At 40.8% G+C, this 11,045-nt stretch overlaps 1 protein-coding gene across 1 annotated transcript; it reads right to left on the bottom strand.

Annotated features, from left to right (window-relative positions):
• Positions 1 to 1,875: 1,875 nt before the first annotated feature.
• On the bottom strand, positions 1,876 to 9,302 carry ddx23 (DEAD (Asp-Glu-Ala-Asp) box polypeptide 23). The gene is made up of 17 exons (XM_079168772.1): positions 9,224 to 9,302; positions 7,828 to 7,964; positions 7,605 to 7,721; positions 7,109 to 7,199; positions 6,958 to 7,023; positions 6,730 to 6,868; positions 6,504 to 6,637; positions 5,574 to 5,686; positions 5,328 to 5,471; positions 4,941 to 5,166; positions 4,697 to 4,842; positions 4,418 to 4,595; positions 3,628 to 3,870; positions 3,366 to 3,517; positions 3,164 to 3,272; positions 2,856 to 3,030; positions 1,876 to 2,760 (listed from the first exon to the last, which is right to left on the bottom strand). The coding sequence occupies exons 2-17, from the start codon at positions 7,962 to 7,964 to the stop codon at positions 2,537 to 2,539; spliced, it is 2,394 nt and encodes a 797-aa protein (XP_079024898.1). The 5' UTR covers positions 9,224 to 9,302; the 3' UTR covers positions 1,876 to 2,536.
• Between the last annotated feature and the right edge of the window lie 1,743 nt (positions 9,303 to 11,045).

Below are 11,045 nucleotides of genomic sequence, written 5' to 3'. Positions count from 1 at the left end.
TACTCACTCCTCACACCACTAACAACACTATTACTTAAAAATAATAAATCAGAATGCATCACTTTATTTATCCACAAACATTTCTATTGGGGACTTTTTGTTTCTCTCTCTCTCTCTCCACAACATTGGGTGGACCCCGGTGGTTGATGCACTTTTACAAGTCACTCACTTAGAAATTGGGCCAGATTTATTTTCAATTTGTGATAAAAAAAAAGAATGATTATTATTAAATCCCTGCATGCTTTAGTTCACCAATTAGCTATTTTCATTATACTTTTGGCAGAGTATGTTTTTCAAAGCGGACCAATTTAACAACTGATAAAAGCAGTTGACTTTTTTTCAATTCATGAAGCACAATTTTTACAAGGGTTATAATTTAATTTCCTCTGTCTTATTCTGTATGCAATACTAAGCCTAACATTGAACAAGTTTAAACGCCTTTCACCATCTGGACTTCCTCTTTTTGTGTGAGTAGATTCAACAAAAAAAGAAGAAAAAATTGCACTACTTTTTTTCGGGATGGTTGCTTTGTGATGCAATAACTGCACTAAATATAACCGTGTATCCACCAGACTACCACAGCGTGCTAGCGTGACCCAACACGCCTCTTCCCTCTATTTATCAAAAGAGACAGCAAATGTGTAAAAAGTGAGACATTTCCTGCCTGATGCTGTATAGAATGCTTTCTATTTGAAAATAGATTTACAATGCTAAGTAAAATATGACTTAAAAACAAAATAAACATGACATTTTACGTACTTTTAATTGTTTGTGTCGGATTTTTTGTCTCACTTTTACACAATCCACTCTTTAGCGGTGCCTTGAACATTCATAGCCCCAGGAGTAATGACTTTTCCTCTAGCGCCACCAGGAGGTTGACATCTGTGCTCTTTCGTGACTATAGCAGATGGATTGCAATGAAATATGATACAGATTCTCCTCTTTAGAGTTAATCAGAATCCCTTTGACTTTCTATATATGAACACAGTGGTTAACACGGAATACACACTGGTGACTTAAAGCCCCTGAAAACCTGGTTACACATTTCTATAAATTCAAGACAAAATGAGCAAATATCTAAATTAAAGTTCAGGAAAATATGGCTCAAGAGTTACTCAAAAACCCGTCTAATCTACTTTTTCAGGACTGTGTGGGTGTAGTTTGACCAGATTTGATCGACAGCCACGGAACTTATCACATCTGGATTTTAATATCAGTGAGAAAGGACAAATGCGAGAAAATCCCTAATTAAAAACATCAATAACTGTTCCAACTTTGGCGGAAAGTACATCTATGTTTAATGTGGAGCCTCATCACCCTCAGTAAGAAGATGACCATCTTAAAACACAAAGATGGTGGTTGGCAGCTGTTGTCTATGAGAGATAATCTGACTGGTTATTCACACAGAGGTAAAAAATAAATAAATACCTTTAAACATCAGGCAGCATTGGTGGAACTCAGATTTAAAGCCTTTATTGGTTACATGGCTTGTTCATAAATATAATTAATCAAGTTTGGCAGCTAAATTAAAGAACATACAGGCCATGAATACAATGTTTACCTTTATTTAGTGTTTCTAATTGATTGCCTTTTGGACTGTTTGATGTAAATGCTCTGGTTTGTTCATAAAAAGGTCAGACTCAGGAATTTTACTGAAGATCAAAACAGTTTTGTGAACAAGCCGTGTAGCCAACAAAGTGTTTAATCTAAACTCCACATCTCTCCCGCTCCTAAAAGGTTCAGGCGCTAGAAGTTTGCTCTTTCGTAGAAGTTTAAAGATCTAAACCCTTTTCCTGCATCCCAACATTTACCCATTGAGCTCGTCGCTATTGGAAAAAGAAAGAGAGGTATCATTATAGAGTCACGAGTCAGACGTCACCTCATACAAATGTTTATATTTAAAATGATGAATCACAATTTAGTCACAGGATGCATCTGAAGCTAAAGAAAATCACCGTCACTTCTGGCATTGGTCTCTTAAAACTGTGAGGAAACAGAAATTACGGTCAGCGGGTAATCAATAAAAACATATCACGTACTACTCATCTACACTCACATCCTGGCTGCTATTTATCACATCTGATGACTGAAGAGTAGCATCTACACCCTGCAGGTCAGTTACATCAACGCTTCATGTTTATAGAAGCAAAACAAAACGTGCATCACCGAGTCCACGTTTACACATATTTGAATGAGTAGAAATATTCAAGTTCACACACATCGATGACAAACTGCCCACGTTTGAGTCTGAAAATCCCCAAACCAGTACGGTGACGAGTGCTGCACCTGTCAACGACAACAGACTGGCTGAAAAGAGAAAAACAGGCCGACAGCGAGGGAGGCAAGGTGGAGAAAGAACCAAAAGAGATGGGCGTAAAATACCTGGAGACCAAATCCAGAATGCAAAACAGAGATTGTGTACAGCGACAACGTAAAGAAGCAGTTTGAGCCTCTGCTCTGTGTGTGTATGTGTGTGTGTGTGTGTGTGTGTGTTCAGCGTATTCAGTCCAATTCATGTGGAAACAGTCCGGATGAATCAGGCGAAGATGGTCTCCTCGCGTCTCTTCTTGGTCAGGATGGTTCCGGGTTTGTGCTGAGCTTCCGGGTGGTTGGTGAGCTCCGGAGGACAGGTGGAGACCGGGCTCTCCATGAAGGCCTGCTTCAGGTCGTAGAACACCGCCGCGTCCTCTTTGGTGAGGAAAGTCAAAGCCATACCGCTCTTACCGGCACGACCCGTACGACCGATACGATGGATGTAATCTGCAGGAGGACGACGCGAAGGTATTGTTATGAATGAAAATAAGAAATTAACAGACAATAAAGAATAAACCAACGCTGAGAATGAGGCCTCTTACCTTCAATGTTCTTAGCCATGTCGTAGTTGAGGACCATGGAGACGTCGTGGATATCGATACCTCGACCAGCAACGTCTGTGGCCACCAGGATGTCTTTGGCTCCGGCCTTGAGGTTGGAGAGAGCAAACTCTCGCTGCTCCTGGCCTTTGCCACCGTGCAGCGTGCAAGCATTGTACTGCGTGAAGCAGAAGAGAACCGAGGTTACATCTTGTTTGATAACATGCTCACTATAGCATTGAATGTTAACTTTTGCTTATTTTAACGGACACATTTAATGTTTGTGTTGAGTCCAGTGTACAGCGACTTACCCCCATCTTCTCCAGAGACTTGGCCAGCACGTCGCAACCCTTCTTCTGGTTGACGAAGATGATGATGGGCGGCTCGAAGCCACGCGACAACACCTCCAGCAGCTTCTTCCTGCACCACACAGACAATGACAAAAAACGCTTAGTTTGACACTTTAACAGAGAGACACGATGATCACGGTTTTTACGTTTGCGTCCGTCTCACCTCTTCTCTCCCTCGGACATCAGCAACACCTTCTGTTCGACTCTCTCGTGAGGTTTGCCGGCAGACCCGATGTACACCACCGCGGGACGTCTCAGGTAGCTCCTGGCCAGTCTCTCCACAGCTGCAGGCATAGTGGCTGTGAACATGACCGTCTGAAAAAGGTGCAAAAACAATAAAGCATGAAAACACAAACAAACAGTGAGAGCACCAGGCGGCAACACAACCGTCTTGTGTATAAATTATGTTTGACAGATGAACATACTTGTCTGTATTTATGTTTTCCAGATTCAAAGTTCATCATCATCTTCTCAGGGTCCTCTGCTTCGTCGGTGTCTGGTTTCTGATTGGTCACTGGGATGTACTCCAGAATCTTCTGGACGTCGGGCTCGAAGCCCATGTCGATCATACGATCGGCCTCGTCCAGCACAACGTAGGTGCAGCGGCCCAGGACCAGGTAGCGGTTCTCCAGCACGTCGATCAGACGGCCGGGGGTGGCGATCACAATCTGTTGGGAGGAGGAAAACACGCAGCTGGTGAGTGTGTGTCGTTCATCTTAAGAATGTAATGGCAGGGTGGGCTTCCTGCCAAGAGACGCTGTTTTTATTAAAAGGTCTGGTAATTTATTTACAGGGTAGTAGCAGAGTCACTACGTGTGGCCAGGCTCCATTTACAGCCGTGATAACAACCATATTGGGTTTTTCAGAATAGGTAAGGATACCATTAATACGCATCTGAAAAAACTATTTTACACACATAAGTTGCTCAATATTTTGGCCTCAGTAATGTAAAAAAAACAAATCTCTGATAATGCAACACGTCAAAAAGGTATTTCTGATTTTGTCTATTGCTCTTTTATTACTCTTGTTTTAAATAACTAAAAGAACTAAAATTCCCACAATACTTTGGGGGTATAAGAGCAGGAAGTATGTTAATGTAGAGCCAAACTAAATTAATCAAAACTGTAAATTATTCACAGAGAGTATGCGAACAGACTTCAGTGCATTCAGGAGGTTGCTAGCTTTGTGTAACAGCTGAATGTCTGAATGTCTCACCTCACAGCCCATCCTGAGACGGAAGCCCTGGTCCTCCCTGGAGATTCCTCCAATCACAGCCACCGTGCGGATGCCGAGAGGTTTACCGAACTTTAAGGTCTCCTCCTCGATCTGCTGCGCCAGCTCACGAGTCGGAGCCAGGATCACGGCATAAGGACCCTGGTCTGAGTCTTCAATCCTGCACGAACAGAGGAGCGTAGTCGACGGTTATGTAAAATGAGTAGGTAGTGGGACCCGGTTGGTGTGTTCACTTGACATGATTTGGGTGGACTGTGTTACCTGTCGATCTTCGGCAGCGTGGTGATCCAGACGAGCAGTGGAATGAGGAAAGCAGCCGTTTTACCGCTACCCGTCTCGGCCACACCAATGATGTCACGGTTCTGTAAGCCAATAGGAATGGCCTGCCTCTGAATAGGAGTCGGATCCTGGGTTTCAAGAGAGAAAAGTCATTATTAGTCCAATTTTAAGTTTTAATTGAAGCAGCGGGTCATACGTGATGATTGAGAGCGATCGTTGTTTTTACCTTGTAGCCACAGCTGTCGATGACCTCCAGGATGTGGTCGGGCAGAGAGTACTCCTTCCAGTTCCTGATGGGGTTGGGGATCTTTCCTCCCTTGGTGGTGATGCTGTAGTCCTCTCTGAAGATTCGCCAGTCTCTGTCCGTCATCTCGTCCAGCTTCTTCTGAGACCAATGTCTGTCGTCCCAGCGCTGCTTCGCTTCCTTCTTACGCATCTTCTTCAGCCTCACCCTGAGAGGAGAAGAGAATTAGACTAATCCTGTATACTTCTGACATTTTTGGATTGCATAAACCCGTTATTATCTACCTTCCAGTAAGCTCTACTTATATACAGGCAGTGTTACTATTTTGTATTAGGTTTAAAAGCGTAAAGATGCTTTTGTTGGACTCACTCCTCCTGCTCCTTCTCTTCCAGCGTGCGTCTATTCTCCATCAGGTCTCCGTAGAAGTGTGACTGATCTCTTTTCTGCTGCTTCAGGTCGATGCCGGCGATGAAGCCTCGCCCGTACAGCTGCACGTGGTGCTTCTCTTTGTAACTGGGAGACAGATTGGGAACGTCACGTTGTTGACACTGGTGCACATTCATTAAAAAAAAAAAACACCCGCTTCAATTCAGGGGATGTAATGTGTTGACTCACATCGGGTTGTAGTCGACTGAGGTGTCTTCAGAAGCGTCCCACTCAAACACGAACTTCCTGTCATTCAGGTGGCGAGTTCTCCGGCGTTTCTTGAGCCCGCCGAGGTAACGCTCCTTTAAAAGTATTTCATTTGGTAAATGACATGATTCAAATGTTTAATTGCACAGGTTTACGGTGTTTAAGAAGGACGACGTTTTGATGTTTGCGACGCTTGAACACCAAAAGTTTACAAGTAAACTACACGCATCAGTTTTTAAGCGTTTGCGATTGGGACACAATACATGACATTGTTGGCTTCATCTGTTTGAGTTATGGCTCTTATCGTTCAGGCAGAGGTGACACACTATTACACTTTGATTTTTTAAGAGATGACAGGTCTTTTGCCACAGCAGTCATTTGATATCTGAATGTATGACCATTGTGGACGTGAGGGACTTTTCCTCAATTTAAATACATTTGTAAATACATTGACGAGTGCGAGCTCAAACCTCCCTACGCGATGATGTGTTAATGTCTCTCTGTCTATTTAACTTTGTGTTGTTAATTGTTGTGACGGCATTCAATTGAGACATGTGCCACGTTCTTGCTCTCCTGTTGGGCTGTAATTTTTTTGGTTTCGTCATCATAAACGTTCCCACTGGGAATGTTGGTGTTTGTATGTTTCTGACCTCCCTTCATTTTCTCACCCAAGACAAGTTTCCCACTGAGCGGATTGAAAATCATAAACTAGAAGGAAAAGCATCTCTTTGGATCTATTTTACATTTGTTAAGTATTTTCTCCGGAGGGGATTAAAATTACAAGAGGACCGGGGAGTTGGGCGATCAGATTCAGGCTTTAGACTCGGTTTAATGCAAATCTAAACAACATAGAAAAGTTGCCAGTCACCGCCACCATTTCCTCTGCGCTCCTTAATTTCCCCTGAGACTTACCTTGATGGCGTGGAGTTCTTTGCTTTTATCCTTCTCCTCTCTGAGCTTTTGTCTTCCATCATCGTCATCATTTCCATTGCTCTCTCGCTCCATTCGCTCTCTTCTCTCGCGCCTCTCCCTCTCCTGGGGGTCCTCTGTAAACACACAGTCTCGGTTCCCGTCATTATGCTTCTACAAGCTGCATGCAGATTGTTCAACATGTAATACACCAGCGTCTGATACACACCCATCATTTTTCTCCCCATGTCCTGGAACATCCTTCTCTTCTTCCTCTCATCTTCCAACAGCTTCCTCCTTTCCTCCGTCTGTTGCTCTCTCCGTTTCATAGCCTCGGCTTCTCGATCTGCTTTGGAGAGGAATTTGGGCTGACGGGGATAAAATAAAAAGAAGAAGTGAGGGAAAATAACCTTGGGTTTAAAAAGGAAAAGACAAGTGTGAACCTCAGGAAACTCACCTTTGCCTCTGCTTCCTCTTCTGCCTTCTTCTTGGCGAGAAGCTCTTCCAAAGATAAAGGTTGGACCTGAACAGAAGCAACGGGTCAAACATTGAAATAACAAAAGAAACGACGCAACGCCGTGAAAGATTCAGCCGAACCAGATCTTTACCTTTTCCTTCTTCTTTCTTTCATCTTCTTCCTCTTCTGTTTTAATATCTTTGTCTCTCTTTAACTTTTCCTTCGACTTGGGTGAGAGACTTCTACAAAGGAAAGTTAATTTAAACAGATGTAATCAATCTCATTCAAAGATAAGCATGCTTTCATTATTTATTTTACTAATTTCAATGTACCATTCCAAAACATTTCCATTAAATATTCTTATATTAAAGTTACTGTAAGGAACTTTTAACTGGTTAAGAGGTTATTACTTCCTCGTAGCAGATTTAACTGACACTGTCGTGTATAAAACAGATTATTTGCCTTTTGTCTGAGGTAAGATGTCCACGTTTGGTTTTGAGGCACTTCGGCATTAAAATGCCATGTTGACTAGCGGAGCTGTCAATTTCAGAGTCACAATAACATCTTGGACGTTGGTGTGATTATTTGGTGGTGGTGGGCCAAAGACAGTGTCTCAACATTTACATGTCGTGTGATCTTTCACGTACCTGGACCTCTTCCGATCTTTATCACGCCGATGGCTGTCTCTGTCCTTACGGCCTCTCTCTCGTTCCTTATCTCGGTCACGCTCCTTTTCTCTATCCTTGTCTTTCATGCGTCGGTCTCTGTTATCACAATACAAATCACATACAACGTCAACATCATCAAATAAACTAAAACAAGACAAATGCTCTGTAACTATGCAGAAATGATAATTAAATCTTTAGTTACCTTTCTGGTGACTTGGAGCGATTTCGATCACGAGAACGATTGCGTTTACGGTCTCGTGAGCGGCTGCGAGGTTTCCGCTCCCTGTCTTTGGTTGCTGAGGGTTCAGCATCTTTCTTGTCTGTGGGGTCGGCTGCCATCTGCAAACACAAATAAAAATATATATAAAAATATAGATGATAGTTACTTGACATTCACTAAGGTAGGTTTCTGATAAAGAATTGTACTCTATTACTTCTGAGAGGACATAAAGTAATGAACAGCCTACAGTTATGCTCTTATGGCACAACGTATTCCTTTAGTATACCTTCTTTTACACTACAACTCAAGCCACGCATGATGCATGATGGTAGTTTGAGCCTGATCAGTGAAAAGTGTAACGTTTTTTGTTGTCGTCTAAACATATTAACTATATCGCTCAGTGTCCGCATGCCAAAACGCGACAAAGTTTTATGTCCCAACATCATTGAAGTTCATACAACAAAAAAAGCTGCGCAGAAGTCTTAGTTAAAAATAAAACACAATAGAACCAATAGAAAAGATAAAACATTATCAAAAGACCATAAATATATCAAACTAAACCGATGGACGAATAGTTAATGTTTAAGAGCTTCAAGTGACTTCTTTATTTTCTTTTTAGCCCAAAACAGCAGGATGTTATGAGGAAGTAACCGGGTGCTTATCACCCACCTCGGTGTAATTAGGTGGATAATTAAGAGCCAATCATAAACATATAATTATGGAAAACAAAGTATTACAAGAGATGGTCACTAAACATGAGCCAACCACGTCATTCTTTAACATAAACTGATTGTGTAGTGGGTTTGCATAATCGTATGATATAAAATATGATTTAATTGTTGAAATAGACACATTTTTTATTGGGGACAATACAACTTACGATACAATGTTAAAGGTTAAATATTGTCACGTGCTTATTTTCGATAACAGACCATATACTACAGTCTTTAAAATACAAAAATAAAAGTAGTAATGACTCCACGGTTTAGGAAACATGTAAGTTTTGTCAGCTCTAATCCATACGGTTGTTGGCTTGTCCGCTTGAATTTTACATTGTCACATTAATTTAATTTAATTAGTCTTACGGTGAAAGTTTGAGCCTTATTTTAGTTTCACACGAAAGTTTACAGAAATTATTAAGACTAAACATCTCATTTAGGACGTAAACAACAACATGAGTTACTCTGCAGAATGAATGCAGACAACTGCTAGTGTTAGCATGCTATGTCCTTACGTTAGCTAACAACTTAGCAAAAAGGCTAATTGTCTTCTATAAACGGGCCAAACATGCAAAACTAAAACCTCCCTTGAGTCAAACGACTTCACTTCATTAAACACAATAGTGGAGGTTTGATTTTTTACAACATTTACAGCTTACCTTGATAACTTGTCAAGAAAACACTTGCGATGTATGTACGCTTCAAGAAGACGCCATATCGCTCGACACGAGCGAATGCCAGCAAGGGTTTGTGGGAATTGTAGTACTGAGCGGTCCGTACAAAGTGCAGACAACGGCTGTCGCCACTACGTTTCCCAGCCAAAGTGATGTGTTTTTCTCAGGGCCCAATTGTTTGGTACATGAACAACTAAATGCCTGACTAGAAATACCGTTAGGCGGTCTGTGTATGACATCGTAGGCACAAACTATGGGCACAAGGTGGCAACCGTGTTACATGTTAGCGCGATACAGATTTATATATTAAATCTAGCAGAATTTGTATTGTACATGATACGTTTGTAGATTTTTTACAAAGGAAACAGAATAGCCGTTAATTATTTTAATTTTTTTCTTTAAAAAAAATAATTTCTCTATTATATAAAATTGAATATAAAATGCACAAATGATATCAATCAATCATAACAACAACAAAAAAGCAGAATGCCAATGACAACATTTATTCTTTCAGAGGAATTATTCATTCATACAAATACATTAAAGGAGGTGCACAAATGTATGGTCTTGGTAGCCCTCTTGTTTTTGGAGGAGAACACTTGTTTTTATGTATTTCTTGGGTTAATTTCATCTATCTATCTATCTATCTATATATCTATCTATCTATCTATCTATCTATCCATCTATCTATCTATCTATCTATCTATCTATCTATCTATCTATCTATCTATCTATCTATCTATCTATCTGTCTGTCTATCTGTCTATCTATCTGTCTATCTGTTTGTCTGTCTGTCTGTCTGTCTGTCTGTCCGTCTGTCATATAACAATACAGAGAGAAGAATTACTAACTCTACAGAAAGACAAAAACATTTTTTTTAAATCCATTGTTGACCATACACTTTATAGTGCAGCCATGATAAAAAAGATCTGTCCCCTCAGTACCATTTAAAATCACCATCCTGCAGAAGATTTACATTCAAGAAGGGTTGTTAGTGCAGTGAACAAAGTATGTTTTTCCTGTAATCTAAACCATCCTCTGGTGTGTATGTGTGTGTACATGCTCCTGCAGACAGATAAAAGACATTTTATGCTGCCCGACTACAGTTTGGATTGGCCCGATGCTGATTCATATTCCGGACCTGCCTTTTCATCCACACAGAGATCAAGAGAGATTTATGGAGCCCTTCTGAAGGTGAAACAGTTTCAGTAGAATCAGATCAAAGTTGATGGTGGAGAATTAGACACACACACACACACACACACACACACACACACACACACACACACACACAGTGGGAAAGATACCAGGAAGAAAACAATAGACTGGTAAGACAGTAAAAGTTTAAAGGTAAGCAGTGAACCACAGTTAAAACCCAGGGTTGTTCCTGGAGCTATGTTGTCGCCCCAAAATCCTGCATCATAGAGTCTTACAGATTTAAGCCAATCTAAGCCAATTATATTTGGTGTTTCTACAGTTAAATTTAAGCAGAAGTACAGTGACAAAAGGCAGGAAGATGAGGAGAGACATGGCATGAGAAAAACACACGCAGGCACAATTAATTTAATATTTTTGAGCATGGAAGTCCATTCAACTACTTTCTTATTCATCTTTGAATTAATTAGGTTTGTTAATGTGCTTGAAGAGGTTTTTTTCTCCATTAAAAGCTGGGGAAATGTCTTATAAAGGAAGAAATAACAGATTATTTCTGTAAACTTTAAGAAAACATTTTTTTTTACCCTGATGCCAAATTTTACCACCAACATGTTAATGGCTCTATTTGTTTTGTTTGTGTGATGGCCAGTTA

The sequence above is a fragment of the Pholis gunnellus genome, assembly GCF_910591455.1.
Source record: "Pholis gunnellus genome assembly, chromosome: 2".
Taxonomy (NCBI): domain Eukaryota; kingdom Metazoa; phylum Chordata; class Actinopteri; order Perciformes; family Pholidae; genus Pholis; species Pholis gunnellus.
The sequence above is the reverse complement of the archived record's forward strand: the minus strand, read 5'-3'. Positions and strand labels throughout refer to the sequence as shown.